The sequence below is a fragment of the Peromyscus maniculatus genome, chromosome 4 (genome assembly GCF_049852395.1).
Source record: "Peromyscus maniculatus bairdii isolate BWxNUB_F1_BW_parent chromosome 4, HU_Pman_BW_mat_3.1, whole genome shotgun sequence".
NCBI classification, from domain to species: domain Eukaryota; kingdom Metazoa; phylum Chordata; class Mammalia; order Rodentia; family Cricetidae; genus Peromyscus; species Peromyscus maniculatus.
In genome coordinates this window covers 97,395,883-97,412,999 of record NC_134855.1, presented here as the reverse complement: position 1 = coordinate 97,412,999, position 17,117 = coordinate 97,395,883, and the positions used below count along the sequence as shown (strand labels likewise).

The window sequence follows — 17,117 nt, the reverse complement described above, 5'->3', positions numbered from 1 at the left end:
GTTCAAGCCCAGCCAAGGCCACAGTAAGAAGGGAAAAGAGGAACAAGACAAACACCTAAAGAAGGAGCCCTCCTGGATTACCATTGTTGCCTTTACACTGACAGCTGTCTGTTCCTTACTTGTCACCTGTTTCTTCTAGTCACCCTGTAGGATACACAGGACAGTTTTCTCTAGAGGAAACGTGCTGCACAAGTCTAGAAAGTCGGTGGCCTGAACACAGGCAAGGCCTAAGTAGTAGTTTAGAATCGAAGACAGTTCAGTACCAGTGAGTACACTCGCCAATAGCTGAAGAAGGCCCGCAAGCCCAACCCACGTTCCTCCCTATACGGACAGCAGGCCTTCACAAAGCAGGGCAGCCTCTGAGGTTCTAGCCAGCAGTCTAGCTCCACAGCTGCAGGGAGGTACTATACTTGCCTTGCTCATTTCCTTTGGAGCATCTGGTAATACTCCAGAACCGTATTTCGCATTTAGCTGGGCCAAAATGGCAGCCTGAACAGCTGGGTCTCTGGACTGGGAGAGAAAATACATAAATTATTTTGAAGACTACTTAACACTCCGAGTCCCATGCCAAGTTCTGTCCCATTTACTCCCACTAACATCACGAGTACTACTGGGCATCCATTAGCAGCTCAGGGGAGTTTCCCTTAAGTCAGCTGCAGAAAAGCACAATTAAAACCATCAAAACAGCCCATCTGGGCCCCCATGCTAACCAACATACACAGGCTGTGCCCCTCTAGTATCAAAATCCCAAACCCATAATGCTTCAGCATCTAAAATGTCATGCACCATCACAGTGCCATGTGTGGACAATTCCACATCTGATCTCATTTATTGTCAAGAACAGGTACTAAAGGTCTGATTAAAAGTTACCTTCAGGTGATATATACATACATTCAAAACAAATGCATTTCTTCTGTAGACCTGTACCTCATCCCCAAGATTTATCTCTCTATATACTGCAAATATCTCCAACTTTAAATATGCCCATCTCTGGGATGTTTCTAGTCGCAAACACTGTGGATCAGGGACTCTTCCTATGTTAACATCTGCTGCACGTTTTCAGTGCACCCTGATACAGAGGGTTAACTCCCAGGTTTTCACTACCTGTTATGCCCTATAGCAAGATAAAAAGGAAGAATCCAGACCCAAGCTCAAGGCAAGCAAATCCCAGCTAGAAAAACATTATTTTTAACTTCTTTATTAATTTCCTAATGGAATTCATTTTATGTCCTAGAATCTAGGTCCCAACTAAAAACGTCCTCTTCAGGCACTCACATTGGACACGATGGTGGGTTTGCACTGCCTCCTAGTAAAGGGATCCATCTGCTGGTTTTTCATGTTGTGACTTTCAGCCTAAAACAGAAAATATGCATTAGATCTCCTCCTCCTCTCTTTCGTCCTAAGCTTACATTATAAATAACATCTTTGCAAGGAACTAGGAAAAAATTCAAAAGCTGTCTGTCCTTTCAGTGATAAAGCACTTGCCTAGCACACATAAGGCCTGGGTTCAAGGCTGAGCTGCAGAACAGAACAAAAACAAAACCTCCCCCAACAACAGAACAGATTCTGGAGCAATACCAAGTCCAACAGAACAGGTACAGGAGCAAGAACCAACCCCACCCACCCAACTAACAAATTAGACACAGGAATAAGAATCAACCCCCACCCCCAACAAAACAGATACAGAAGCACCAATGGCAAAGATAAAAATGAATGTAAGGGCAGAACAGGCCAGAAAACCGATAGTTTGTATCATACATTAAAAATGCTAGGGGCAGATATGAAGCAGAGTGAACGCATGCTAAAAGTATATCATTTCAATAATTTAAAACCACACATGGATAATACAAAAATTTTTTTTGTTTAACCTAAATTCTTTTGTTATTTGTGGGGAGGCACATGCCTGCCATGATTGTCTGTGTGGAGGTCAAAGGATAACTCTGGAGAGTTGGTTCTTTAACCTCTGTGGGTTCTAGGGCTTGAACTCAGGGCACCAAGCTTGCCTGGCAAGCATTTTTACCTGCAATGCCATCTCACTAGTCCTAATTTTACTTTTCTGACGCAGAGTCTTATATAACCCAGACTGGCTTTGGACAATAAGCAGCTGAGGCTGGCCTTGAACTACTGACCCTCCTGATGCCACCTCCTAGGTGCTGGTATTACAGGTGTGTGCCATGATGCTGGAATTCCTATCATTTTACTAGAGTTTTTTCAGTAATCCATGTGAAGTTTAAAACTCACCACCAGAGCCTTCTCAGACTCCACAATGTTCCACTCCCGATTCCGCTGGTTGATGTAGCTACAAAGAAAGAGGCGTCATCAGTCAGTGGGCTGTGAGAGGGGTGGGGCAGCTTGGCACCTCGGCACCCCAGAGATCTGTGGGGTCTGTGTAGCACTGAATGTACAAGACTACAGGCCGGCCAAGGCCAGGTCCTTACCAAAACAGGATCACTAACACACCTGATCGCAGATATGTTCTTGGTTCGCTGGCGGTCCAGGGCTTCTGCCCGCTCCTCCAGCTCATTTAGCTGGTCTTGGATTTGTTTGGCTTTGTCCTGATCTCCCAGGTCCTCAGCCATGGCCTGCACACAGAGAGACATGTGAGCTCTTGGCTGTTGCTGGCTCTCTATTAAATAGCTCATACAGCACAGGTAAGGCACCCCACACGATGAACCAATGATAGGAAATGTGAAGAAACAGCGACAAAAGTACTCGACAAAGTCAAGGTGTCTTTTTGTTCATAACAGTACAATACCTACCTTCCCACTAGTTACCGGGCTCTGTGAGCCCAGACAGGAATGACGCACCATTAATTAGCTTTAGGATATAGGCCACATGGCCAAACTTCCCTAACTAGGTCCATCCTATCTCGACGGATGGAATGGAAAACCACCTGCTGCAGTGGGGTTCATAGCAAAGCAAACACAGGACTAGGAAAAGACCGACTGCACTTACAGCAAGGAACACCCTGTTTTGCTTACCCCAGGGCCCACCATGGTCCCCCGCCACCCTGCTCTCCCTGACTCGGGCAGAGAATGGACATGAGTGTGATTTCTCCATCTTAACATGACAAGCACAGGGGTTCAAGTCCTACCTTTTCCTTTAGCAGCTGAGTCTTCTTCATGGCATAGTTTGGTGGAGCTTTCCTGAACCTTTCTTTCTCTTTTACGATCTGTACCAGAGAGGAGACACCAGCAGTGAGGTATTCCTACACTACTTTGGTAGCTGGGCTAAGCGAGCCCATCTGGAGGTAAGCTGGAGTTAGAGGGGACTGCTCATCCTAAAGCAGTGCCACTCCCCAGAGGGGGAGCAGACTCATTCCAAGGGACACTGTGCTGTTTCTGGGGTCACAGAGATTCTTCTGGGACAGTCTGAAGGAGCAGGCAGGCATCCATAAACAGCAGCAGAACAAAGGCCTGGGATTGTAAGGCTAGCCACTGTCCAAGAGAGCAGAGATCCAAGAATTCGACCAAAATAGTTTGATGAAAGGAAGTTCTGGAAGAACCAAGCCTAGGGGAATACACATCCTAATAGACTTGAGTCTATGTAGTCTCACTGTAGATGAGAATGTATAGGGAAGGTCTCATGAAGTATAAATTACGAGGTAGCAATAGTAAGCAACCCTTTAATTAATTTCACATATCACAGAAAATGCCAAGGCAAGACAGATCTTCTCCAATCTGGTCTTAAACAACCCAGCCCCTGGGATTCAGGTTTCTTACCTCCTCAATGTCCTGATCATTAAATTTATAATTGAGAGCGTCTTTAATAGATAGTTCCTTTTTATTGATTTCATCTAGAGTGGGCAACTGCATGCCAGCAGAAAACATCTGTACCAAACAAAATGTGATAAGAAAGCCGTTAGTGAGGGCTTTAGGAAAGAGCACATTCACAAGCAGCTGCCAGCAGTCCAGACACTTACTGCTTCCTTCCACTTCATGAATTCACTTTCCGTGAATTCTTGGTTTGACACAAACTCCAGGCGGAACACTCGCTGGTCATTGCCATGCCTACACGAAAGAGAGACAGCATCTCAAAGAACGTACACACTGACTGTAACCAGCTAAGCAACCCTACCAGACTGCGTATACGACCTGTGTCTGTGGGCCTCAACCCTGGCTACCCTCTGAATTGCCAAGGAGACAAAAACTACCACTAAAGCACCAACTAGACCTACTAAGCCCAGGCACAAAATGAATCTACCAGGGGTTGTTTCAACGGGTAGCCAGGACTTAGCTTATAAAACTAACAGTAGAAACCAAGGAGGCCTGGCAAGTGCTTCAGAAGTCTGTTCATCATAACCCCCAGAGCCCATCAGGAAGCATCAGTATGCACTCTGCACAGTTCCTGGGATGAACTGAAGACCATTGCTTGGCAAAGTTTGGGGACTCAATGCCATACTCTTAGAGATTTCTCTGGACACTAGCCCAATCAGCTCTTTTTGATTTCTTTTTCTTAAAAAAAACAAAAAAAAAAAAATCAAAAAAAAACAAACAAAAAAAAAAACACCTTTTTTAAATGTAAAAAAAATTTTTTTAATGTATATGTGTATCTGTCCACAAGTGTCTATGTCTGTGCCTGGGGAGGCCAGAAATAGTTACAGGTGGTCATGGGTGCTGGAAACTAAACCCAAGGTCTCTAAAAGCAGCGATCCCTCAACCAGCTCTTATTAAAACTATCAAACTTGTGTGCGAGCGCATGTGTGCGTGCATGTGCTTACAACTGCAAGCGTCACAGAGAACAATTTGCAGGAGTCAGCTCCCTCCTCCCACCACAGGGGCTCCAGGGACTGAACTCAGGTCATCATCTTGGTGGCAAGTACCTTTATCCTCTGAGCCATCTTGCCCGCCCCCAAACTCTTTTCAAACACACCAGGGAGGATGTGGGATGAGGATTTGGGAGGGGAGTGGAAAGAATGCAGTGACAGGAAATGGGCGAGGGGACAGACAGTCTTATCTGTTACTTGCTATCTGCTACATGATCCTGGCAAACTCCTGTTACACCTTCTGATATGGGGGTCTTTAGAATTCTTAGGGTTCATGAAGGAAGGGGCAGGGATTTGTGTATTTGACATCACCTTTTTCCTAATGTCAAGAACAGCGCCACACACAGAGTAGAGATTCAGTAAATGTGTGCCAAGTCAATGACATTGCCATTTCACTGAAGAGGAAAGTAAGTCTAGAAAGCTGACCTTACTTGGCAAAGGTGAGGCTAGTTGAGAGCCAGGATCAGAAGGAAGCAAGTTTCCTGACTGTCCAGAAAACGTCACAGGCTCTGTCGAGTGTGTGTGTGTGTGTGTGTGTGTGTGTGTGTGTGTGTGTGTGTGTGTGTGTCTGTCTGTCTGTCTGTCTCATAGACCCGGTTACTGTTCTTCTATACACCCCAACATATTGCATCCTTGCTACCTTCTAGGAAGCACAGACCCAAGCTTTCCTCTGTGCATTGTGGGGACCATACTTAGCGCTCAATGTTACAAACATCATATTGGAGGCAATGGCAGGCCAAGAAGCAGTCCATCTGCAAAGGCAGCTAATGCCTCCGCAGAAGGAACTCTTAAACCAGGGCGTGGTGACACAGTTATGCCAACCCTTGGAAGGCTGAGGCAGCATTATCCAGCTTGGTTATATAGCAAGACCTCGTCTCAGAAAAGACGGGAAGAACGGGAGGAAGGATGTATTTCATTAGGTAACTAACTCCAGGTGGCCTGGAGTTCACCACGTACGCCAAGCTGGCCTTGACCTTGCAGAGATCCTCCTGATTCTGTCACTGGAGTACTGGGATTACAGGGGTCTGTCTTCATGCCTGCCTCTTACCGTAGCTGCAGCCCTTTGTTTGTTCTGGTACCACCCAGCTGGTAAACTTTGGCAGTCTCCACAACACCTGTGATCTCAGCCACCTAAGAGAAAAAACAGATACCAGTAAAAAGCCTCTTCCAGAGCGTTCACACCATTCTTTTGTCTCTATCCAAACACAGAAGAACTGTGAAAGAGGAGCCCACAGGGGCCTGTCTCATGCTTAGAATTCAGATGGCTAAGGCTGCTGAGCCTTATCCTCAGGGTAAGCAAGGCAGGAGAAAAGGCAAATTAGTCTGGAGGCCATTACAGAAACATCAGAGGTCAGCTCTTTTCCTCTTTCATTGTTGTTGAGTGGTGCACATGCTGACATTCCCAGCATCCCATCCTTAAAAACAAAGACAAAATCTACTCTACTCATTTATTTTGTGTGTGTGCACACGTGCAGGCATGGATGTGCCAGGTCACAGAAGGCCAGAAGATGACTTGTGAGAATCAGTTCTCTCCTCCTGCGCTGGTCCAGGGATCAACCTCAGCGTCAGGTTTGGAGACAAGTGTCTGTGAACTAAACCATCTCAACCCCCATTCTGGCTACGTGAATGTTCTTGCCAAGACATATGTGGAGCTCAGATGACAACCCACAGAGTGGGCTCTCTCTTTCCACCATGTGGGTTCTGGGGGTTGAATTCAGGTGGTTAGGCCTGGTGATCACTGTTCTCACTCACTGAGCCACTCCCCAAAGCCCCTCCCTGCTTTTTTTTTCTTTAAATGAGACAGGACAGGGCTTCACTATGTTGGCCAGGCTGTTCTTCAACTCCAGGCTCAAATGAGGCCCCTGGCTGTTTCCCAAGCACCCAGTCCAGGCTTCTAGCACTCAACTACAGTGTGTGTGTGTGTGTGTGTGTGTGTGTGTGTGTGTGTGTGTGTGTGTGTGTGTGTGTGTGTGTGTGTGTGTTAAGAAAAGTTTGGGCCGGGCAGTAGTGGCACATACCTTTAATCCCAGCACTAGGGAAGCAAAGGCAGGCAGATCTCTGAGTTTAAAAGAGGCCAGCTTGGTCTATGGAGGAGTTCTAGGACAGCCAAGGCTATATAGAGAAACTCTGTCTCAAACAAACAAACAAACAAACAAAAAGAGAGAGAGAGGGAGAGGGAGAGGGAGAGGGAGAGGGAGAGGGAAGGAGGGAGGTTTGGGCCAGGAAGATGGATAGGAAGGCAGAACCGCTAAGTGCAAAGCTTGACAACCCAAATTCAATATCTAGAACCTATATATTAAGCCAGATGTGAGCTGGGCTGGGGGGGGGGGGCCCACACCTTTAATCCTTTAATCCCAGCACTTGGAGGCAGAGGCAGGTGGGTCTCTGAGTTTGAGACCAGTCTGGTCTACAGAGCAGGTTCCAGGACTGCTGGGGCTACAGAGAGAAACCTTGTCTCACCTCATCCCATGCCCCAGATAAGGTGGTGCCAGATATGGTGGTGCAAATATGGAATCCCAGAACTTCCATGGGTAGATGAGAACAGCAACAGAAGAATCATCTAGAAGCTCATGAGTTAGCTAGTCTTCTAGAGTACACAGGATGGCAGAAACAAGAGACAGTACCTCAAAATAAGGTGAAAAGAAAGAACTGGCTTCCTAAAGTCTCTCAGACTTCACATGTACACCATTACACTTCCAATAGCAATAGAGATAGATAGATAGATAGATAGATAGATAGATAGATAGATAGATAGATAGATATAGACAGGCAGATAGAGATAGCTGGTAGGTAGGTAGGTAGGTAGGTAGGTGGGTAGGTGGGTAGGTGGGTGGGTGGGTAGGTAGGTGGGTAGGTGGGTGGGTAGGTGGGTAGGTGGGTAGGTGGGTAGGTAGGTAGGTGGGTAGGTGGGTAGGTGGGTAGGTAGGTAGGTAGGTGGGTAGGTGGGTAGGTGGGTGGGTAGGTGGGTAGGTGGGTAGGTAGGTGGGTAGGTAGGTGGGTAGGTGGGTAGGTAGGTAGGTGGGTAGGTAGGTAGGTAGGTAGGTAGGTAGGTAGGTAGGTAGGTAGAGCAGGCTGGCAAGATGGCTCAGTGGGTAAAAGGACTTGCTACTTGATGACTCAAGCCTGACAACCTCTCTAGAACGCACATGAACATGAAAGAAGAGAGCCAACTCCAACATGGTCCTCTGAATTCTTCATGCACACCACACACGTGTACCTTTCCAACATACACCTTACACACAGTAATGATAAATGATATAGTTTTTGTTTTGTTGTTGTTTTGGGACAGGGATTCTCTGTGTAACAGCTCTGGCTGCCCTGGAATTTGCTCTGTAGGTAAGTAAGGCTGGCCTCAAACTCAAAGATCCACCTGCCTCTGCCTCCAAGTGCTGGGATTAAAGGCGTGTGCCACCAGCCCAGTGAAGTAATTATTTTTAAGATTTTAAAATTTATGTATGTGCATGTGAGTGGGTATGCCTGCCTGTGTGTTTGTGCTCATGTGGAGACCAGAAAGCCAGGTGTCCTCTGTCATTTTCTACCTTACTATCTGAGATGATGTCTTTCACTGAATTGGAAGAATGACGCTCTGGCTGGACTACCAGTGAGCTCCTGGGTCTTCCTGATTTGACTCTCTGACTCTAGCAGAGGTAACGTGTACGGCCAGACGAGCTTTTGTGTGGCTGCTGGGACCTGAACTCAAGCCCTCCTGCCTATGCAGAAGCACTGGACTCAATGAACCATCTCCCCAGACTGAGAAAAGCACTGGACTCAATGAACCATCTTCCCAGCCCGAGAACTAGTTCTTCAGATCATTTTTTTTTTTTTTTTTGGTTTTTTAATTGATACACAGTCTTAAATGTAGTTTAGGCTGCTTTCGACCTCACTGTGGAGCCCAAGCTGACCTTGACTAAGTTTGTTCTTCTCCCTCAGTCTCTGAGTGCGAGTACTTCAGCCATGTGCTACCATGTCTGGCTTACTGAGTAATTTTTATAGTTCAAATGACAAGAGTGTGGAAGTGAGTTTCATGGTTACTAGTACTTAGACAAGCAAAGAGCTACATTAAATGACAACTGAAAACAAGAAAAAACCAAACACAACAATCAATGGGACAAGCATGGCTATAACTTGGGAGGCTGAGACCAGAGAATCAAGAGTTCAAAGCCAAGCCAGGCAGGGTGGTGCATGCTTTCAATTCCAACAATCTATAGTTGAGACCCTTGTCTCCAAGGGGTAGGGGGCAGTTCGCTGGGTGATGGTGATGTACACCTTTAGTCCCAGCACTTGGGAGGCAGAGGCAGGCAGATTTCTTGAGTTAGAGGCCAGCCTGGGCTACAGAGCGAGTTCTAGAACAGGCAGGGCCATACAGAGAAACCCTGTCTTGGGGTGTGTGTGTGTGTGTGTGTGTGTGTGTGTGTGTGTGTGTGTGTGTGTGTGTGTGTGTGTGTGTGTGTCCGTCCGTGTCCAGAGAGGGAGATGGGACTGTAAGGTCAGTGTTGGGCTACAGTAAAACCCAGTCTAAAAAATAAATAAGAAAAAGAAAACAGCTCAGTTCTAGCATCCAAACCACAGCAACAGTGCTGGGACACATGAGAACTAGGAGAAGTGGAGTCATCTTTTTTCTCTTCCCTGAGTCTAGAGGTGACTTGGTATGTGACATGGCAACTTTTCATACAGAGAAAAATTTCATTCACTTATTTCTCAAATGAACAAAACTTCTATATATTATATAAGTCTGAACAACTACGTCATGAATGTCCTTTATCCCTTTCATGGTGAAAGGGGAAGAGAAAATAATTCTCAATTCAAGCACACTAGTTCTCTGGGCTCCCAAGTACCTTTCAGTTAGTTGTGAATGATTCTCACGGCTGTATGAACCACTCTCCTACAATCGGTTCCTCTTCTGCTAGTCTGACTCCTAAGGGTCCCCCAAAGGCCCATGTGCTGGGTTGACAATATTGGGAGGTGGCAGAAACCACTGGGAGCTTCTGTTGGCTTGTTCTTAGTTTTCTTTTCTTGTTTTGTTTTCAAGACAGGGTTTCTCTGTGTAGTCTTCCTTGTCCTGGAACTCACTCTGTAGACCAGGGGGGCCTTGAACTCAGATCTGCCTGCTTCTGCCTCCCAAGTGCTGGGATTAAAGCCGTACACTACTGCTCAGCCTCCCTCGTCCTCTCTATACTTTATTGGCTCGTGGCAATTCTCCTGTCCCTGTCTCTCAAGTGCTAGGATTATAGGTCTATGCTACCATACCTGGCCTCTTCTGTTCTTGAGACAGGGTCTCACTCTGTAGCCCAGACGGGCTTCCAACTCACAGCAGTCCTCAAACCAGCCTCCCAAGTGCTGGGATTACAGGCGTGGGCTACTTTTCTAGTTACAAGGGAAGCTGACTAATAAAGTGAAATGGTGGCAGAAGAACAACAGATTTGTTCTGCGGCTCCCACTCCCAGGAGACAATCATTAAATTTAAAATATGCAGAATTGTCCAAGGGAAGAATACCAACCCGGTATACTGGCTTGCTATTGTGGTTTCCAATGCCAATCCGCACAAAACAGCCTGTGACAGTTTTAGCAAAGAAGGGCATGTGACACCAACGTTCCAACTTATGCCTTGATAACCGAACTCGATTCAATTCCTCAGGTAAGGAGACTGGCTGTGATTTTGGAGGGATTTCTTCTTTCCTGTGAAGAAACAAAGAATAGTTAGTATTCACCAGAAAGACAGACATCAAATTCTCAATACTTATAGCATTCGATCAACTTAGTAGGTGAAATAAAGGACCAGACAAGAACTATACTCTAATCTAAAGTAGTGTGCACTGCCCAGATTGATGTTCCATCCCAGAAAAGAAGCTGAAGGCCAGTGTGAGGTGACATGCAGTCAGTTCCTATCTGCCAGGCCCAGGGAAAAGGACCAGGGGGGTGCAGCCAGGAGCCAGAGGCAGGGAAATGAATGCAGAATTCAGGATACCGAATCAAGCCAAAGATGCAACCCCACACCTACACTAAGCTTCTCTTCCAAGAACCCTCCTAGGACAGCTAATCTTAGTCGTCTACTTGACATACCTGGGAAGAGGAATACAAAATTAGGGGATTGTCTTAATCAGAATGGTCTGTGGCCACGTCTATGGGGCATTTTCTTGCTGATGATTGCTGTGGAAGGGCCCAGGCCACTGTGGGTAGTGCCATCTCTGGGCAGGTGGTCCTGGGTTATATGAGAAAGCTGGCTGGGCAAGAGCCAGACTGAGCAAGGCATAAGCAGCATTTTTCTGTTGGCTTCTGCTTCAAGCTCTTGCCTTGGCTTCCCTTAATGATGGGACCTTTAATACGAAATAAACTCTTTCACCCCACTATCCTGCTGAATGAAATAGACAGCTTACTCTTCTTCTTCGTCAGATGACGACGTTCGGGATGAGCGGTCTGATTTCTCACTGGACTTGTCGTCGTCTTCCTCCTCCTCATCATCAGAGTAGACCTCACTGGTTTTCAATGGCTGTTTTTTGGCAAGGAGCTCAGCTAGAAGAAAAGAGGAAACAATCACCTGTGTTCTCTCCACAAACAAGGAATCGACTCATCTTTCACCTCTGAAAAGAACTGGAACACAGACAAAGACCCGAGCAGACAATCTACCTCTCTAGACTGGTCTGTGATAACCTGAGCCATACTGAGGTAAACCACAGTTAAACATTCAGGCACCAAGATCAGGTCCTACAGACAGACAGACAATTAAAAAAAAAGTCAGGAGGTTGTTATAAGGTGGCAGAAATGGTTACCAATCACACTGACTTCCCCAACCCTCCCTACATACTGGGGATCGAACCCAGGGACTCTTCCACGCTAGGCAAATGTTCTACCAGTGAGCTACACATCCAGCCCCCGATCTTTCCGAGAAGGTTTCAATTACTTCCTTTATGTATGCATGTCTGAGGAGGTCAGAGGAGCACATGAGGAGGCAGGTCTCTCCCCCATCACGTGGGGTCCAGAACTGAACCAGGTTGGCAGTCCTGGGGCAAACGCCTTCGAGCTGAGGAGCCACCCTACTGCTCCCTTGTCCTCCACTGCACTCAGATGCTTCAAGTTAGACGGCCAAGAATGAGGAGAACTCTCAGTTACCTCTTGTGGACTCTCGCTCTCTCTCTCTCTCTTTCTCTCACCCATTATGTGCAGGTGCTCAAGGAGGACAAAAGGTGTCAGATCCCCTGGAGCCGGAGTTCCGGTACTTGAGAATCTCCTGACACGTGGGCTGGGAACTGAACTCATGGCGGATAGAAGAGCACCAAGCACTCTCAACCCATCCCCCATCAGCACTGTTTGACTCTTGATAAAATTTCACTATGTAGTCTAGACTATCTCTGAACTCAAAATTCTCCTGGTCAGGCGGTGGTGGCGCACACCTTTAATCCCAGCACTCGAGAGACAGAGGCAGGTGGATCTCTGTGAGTTTGCGGCCAGCCTGGTCTACAAAGAGAGTTCCAGGACAGACAGGGCTGCACAGAGAAACCCTCTCAGGAAAAAAAAATTCTCCTGCTTTAGTGTGGGATCACAAGCTTTCATCACAATACTGGGCCATTATCATTACCCTTCTAGAGTTTAAGGAGAACTTTATTTTGAATTTGCAGTACTATATAAAGGCAGAAGAATGAAAGCAAACTCCATGTCCACAAATGGAGTACCACTCAATCACCCGTAACACCTCCATTTTGTTAAAGCTGTGAAAAATGAGTCAAAAAACATACAAAAAGGAGAGATGGGTAAGAGATGGCTCAGGATTAAGAATTCCTACTGCTCTTCCAGAAGACCTGATTCAGTTCCAACACCCTTATGAGGTGGCTCACAACCACGTCTAATTCTAGTTCCAGACGATCTGGTGCCCTATTCTGGCATCCTCAGACACCCCACTACACAGACACACACACACATAATTAAAAAGGAAGAGACACCCCTACTTCCTGAGTGACAAAGTGAGTTGTCAAGGGCCAGCTGGCAAACACCGCAGGCCTCTGGTTCCTGTGCTGCTTCAACTACTTAGCTGCTCAGCATGAAGGTGGTCCTGAGCAGACGCAAGCACAAAGGAGTGCTGCTTTATCCTAAGGAAGTTTGTCCTCTTGGTGATGGAGACTGCCTTGTGAATGCTGTTACTCCCCCTGGCTGGCAAGAGAATTAACTCACAAAAGATGGTAGTCTTCTAGCAGCTATGTAAAAAAAGGAAGTAGAGCCTGGTGTAGTGGTTAGTACTTGTCTATACCCCCAGCTACTGAGAAAGCTGAGTTCAAGGCCAGTGTGGGCAATTTAGTAAGACCTTGTCTCAAAACAAAAACATTCAGGCTGAGGAAGTAGCTCAAAAGGTACTTGTCACCAAGCCTGACAACCTGAGTTTGATCCCCAGAATTCACAGGTGGAAGGAGAGAGCCAACTCTCAGAAGATGTCTTCTGAATTCCACATATATGGCATCTATGTGCCCCCATATATACAAACATAAAGTAAATAAAAATTTAAAAAGTTCTCATATACATACATGTAGGCGGGTTCTTTCTCTAGTAATTAAAAAAACCTAAACAACAACAAAAAATTTCCCCAAACCAGGAAAATCCTCCAGAATACAAAAGTAACACAGCTAGAAGGAAGGAAGGAAGGAAAGAAACAGGAATGTATGTAGAGTATGCATGTATGTATGTATGTATGTATGTAAGTATGTATGTACAGTATGCTACCTACTGATGGTTCATAGAAGACTGCATGTGAGTCTGTCTTTATGTTTACAAAAAAGAAGAAAGAAAGGAAATACACAGAGAAACAGGGGTCTGATATATTTTAGAGTGGCTTTGTACTTGCCATGTGACCATGATAATCTCAGACTTCTAATTCTACTGCCTCAACTACCCCAGCCAAATGCTAGGATTAGAGGTGTGCCATCATGCCTGGTTAGTACTTGCTGGAGATCAAACTCAGGGCTTTGTGCATTGCTAGCAAAGCTCCTACCAACTGAGTGGTACCCCATCCCCTTGGTATAGTTACATACATATGAAACGTCTAAGTGATGCTCACTATGGGAGGGGCAAGGCATCAAGTAGAAGGATGTGGAAGCTGAACTTCCTTTAATATACCTTGTGTGACATTACGAAATACATCTTCATTCCCTTTCCTGGCACACAACTCCTAAAATCCATCGCATCTTCAAAGTGATAGTGTCTTTTAGTATGCTAATAGTTGGCTGGTGGCTGCAAGCCCATAGGTAGCTTCAGGACAGGGTGTGCTCCCTGGAAAGACCAAGGCAGTATTAGAGAGCTGAGACTGAGATTCTCTAAGGAGGGAAAGGGGCTGAAGGTTAAGCAGAACCAATGGCCAATGACTTGCTCCACTTTCCTATGTAATGAAGCCTCCAAAACAAAAAACAAAAACCTTCCATAGTATAGGATATGGAAAGCTGGGTAGCTGAACCAGTCCAAGTTCCTGGAGAGTGGCCTGTCCAGAAAGACAGGGGAGTTTTTCTTGCAAATGTTCCACCCTATGAATCGCTTCAGCTGAATCCTTTGTAATAGCCTTTATAATAAAGGGATCATCTAACTAGGCCTGATGGAATATACCTGTAATCCTAGCACCCGGGAGGTAGAGACACAAGGATTACAAATTCAAAGTCACCTATGACTGCATAAAATTCTAGGCCAGACTAAGCTATATAAGACCTTGTCTCAAACAAAAACACAAACAAACCAACAAACCTAACTAAGTGTGCCTGAATTCTGTGCAACACTGTAGCAATTAACTGAATCAAAGGGAAGCAGGATGAGGTCCATTGCTCAGCAGCACAGATAAGAGCCTGGATATCCTGGGAGGACTGAGCTCTCAACCTGAGGATGGACAGTGTCCGCTCAGCACTTGAACTCAGTTACAGGACACTCAGGTGATGTCTGGCATGGAATCAATCAGTTGCTCATTTGCAGTGGAAGAAACTCTCATACTAAAGATCACAGAAGTTTGTTGTTGGTTGTTGTTAAACAAGCACATAAGAAACTAAGTTTGGGGACTGGAGAGATGGGTCAGTGGTTAAGAGAACTGGTTGCTCTGCACAGGACTCTGGTTCAAATCAACAGGGGAGAGTTGTGGTAATAGCTCTGCTGGTAAAGTACTTACCAAATGTCACAAAGATCCAAGTTCATGCTGTGGAATAATACTTTGTACACTGTGAAGGTTTGTCACTCAGATTGGCTTCCATCTATTAGAGGTGTGTGTGTGTGTGTGTGTGTGTGTGTGTGTGTGTGTGTGTGTGTGTGTGTGTGTGAGAGAGAGAGAGAGAAAGAGAGAGAGAGAGAGAGGGGGGGGGGAGTGTATGTAGTGTGTATAGTGTATGTGTGTGTGTGCCTGAGTATATAGATGTATATCACATGCATGCAGCAGTTCTCAGAGGTCAGAAGAAGGTATTGGATCCCCTAAAACCAGAGTTACAGGTGGTTATGAGCCACTATACAGGTCCTAGGAATCAAAAAGAGGTCCTTTCGAAGAGTGGCCAGTGTTCCTAAGTGCTGAGCCAGCTCTCCATTCCTTGATCAACTTTTTTTTGTTTTTGTTTTAAAGGGTAACAATACCATAAATGGGCAAATGTGTTTTCAACAATGGGTGTTGGGAAAACTCCATAACAATATAAAAAAGAAAATATATTAATTGGCCCCTTTATGCCATATATTAAAATTAACTGAAGATGGATTAAAGACCTAAATGTAAGAACTAAAAACTATAAAACTCTTTGAGGGGGCTGGAGAGATGGCTCAGAGGTTAAGAGCACTGGCTGCTCTTCCAGAGGTCCTGAGTTCAATTCCCAGCAACCACATGGTGGCTCACAACCATCTGTAATGAGATCTGGTGCCCTCTTCTGGTCTGAAGGGATATGTGCAAGCAGAAGCAGAACATTGTATACATAATAAATAAATCTTTAAAAAAAAAAAAACCTCTTTGAAGAAATCACTGATGAATCAAATTGGATCTGGCAAAGATTTCTTGGCTATAACATCAAAAACTCATACAAACAAAAGAAAGAGACATCAGCTGGGTATGGTGGTATATGTCTTTAATCTCAGCATTTGTGAGACAGAGGCAAGCTGACCTCTGTGAGTCTGAGGCCAGCCTGTCTACATAGTGAGTTTCAGGACAGCTACAACTAACTACAAAGAGAGACCCTGCCTTAAAAAGCAAAAAAGAAAAAAGAAAGAAAAAGTAAAAAGAAAAACTCCCAGCTCTTGGGAGGCAGAGGCAGGTGGATCTCTGTGAGTTTGAGGCCAAACTGATCTATAAATAGAGTTCCAGGACAGACAGAGCTACACAAAGAAACCCAGTCTCAAAAAACAAAACCAAACAAACAAACGCAAGTATGATGAGATACATAGAAATTTTCTTTTTTTTTCCCCCCCTTTTTTTGAGCTAAGGGTCTTGCTATGTTACCCAATCTAGTTTCAAACTCCAAATTCCTGGGCTCAAGCCATTATCCTACCCCAGCTTCTCAAGTTGTTACAAAGACAGCTGTGTTGCCACCATGCCTAGCTTCTTGGATTCTCTCTCTCTCTCCCTCTCTCTCTCTCTTTCTTTCTTTCTTTTTTGGAACTCACTCTTTACACCAGGCTGGCCTTGAATTCACAGAAATCTGTCTGCCTCTGCCTTCCAAGTACACTATCACACCTAAATCATTTCTTTGATTTTTAAAAAATCATTATTTTATTTAATATGCATAGCTGTTTTGTCTCCATGTATATCTATGTACCATGTGCATGCCTTGCCAGAAGAGGGCACCAGATTCCCTGGAAGTGGTGTTCCAGTGGTTGTGTGCAGTTCACGTGGGGGTTGTGACCTGAACACCCTGGAGGAGCAGCCAGTGCTCTTAACTGCTGTGCCATCTCTCCAGCCTCTGCCTAGCTTCTTGATGTGATCTTTAAATAACAAACAAACAGCTGGGCAGTGGTGGCGCACGCCTTTATTCCCAGCACTCGGGAGGCAGAGACAGGCGGATCTCTGTGAGTTCGAGGCCAGCCTGGTCTACAGAGTGAGTTCTAGGAAAGGCGCAAAGCTACACAGAGAAACCCTGTCTCGAAGAAAAACAAACAAACAAAAAAACAAAAAACAAAAACAAACAAACAAACAAATGAACCAAAATCCTAGCTCTGTACACTGAAAAGGTACAAAATTGGAAGAAATAATCAGTAGAATGAATATTCTTCTGTCCAGACTGTAGTCTCTCTAACTTGCTCAGCAAAAAAGGCTTTTAAAGAGAAATGGCTAAGGCTGGGCGGTGGTGGTGCACGCCTTTAAATCCCAGCACTCAGGAGGCGGAGGCAGGTAAATCTCTGTGAGTTCAAGGCCAACCTGGTCTAC

The 17,117-nt window shown here is 45.5% G+C and overlaps 1 protein-coding gene across 1 annotated transcript in view; it reads right to left on the bottom strand.

Moving 5' to 3' along the window:
• Rtf1 (RTF1 homolog, Paf1/RNA polymerase II complex component) overlaps positions 1–17,117 on the bottom strand; it is a 60,541-nt gene that overhangs the window by 4,229 nt on the left and 39,195 nt on the right. The window contains exons 7-16 of the mRNA XM_006991252.3: positions 11,140–11,275; positions 10,264–10,441; positions 5,814–5,896; positions 3,923–4,010; positions 3,723–3,830; positions 3,095–3,172; positions 2,461–2,582; positions 2,242–2,299; positions 1,276–1,353; positions 415–510 (exon numbers count right to left, since the gene is read on the bottom strand). Of these exons, the coding sequence (XP_006991314.1) occupies positions 415–510; positions 1,276–1,353; positions 2,242–2,299; positions 2,461–2,582; positions 3,095–3,172; positions 3,723–3,830; positions 3,923–4,010; positions 5,814–5,896; positions 10,264–10,441; positions 11,140–11,275 (1,025 nt within the window). The remainder of the gene's footprint in view (positions 1–414; positions 511–1,275; positions 1,354–2,241; positions 2,300–2,460; positions 2,583–3,094; positions 3,173–3,722; positions 3,831–3,922; positions 4,011–5,813; positions 5,897–10,263; positions 10,442–11,139; positions 11,276–17,117) is intronic.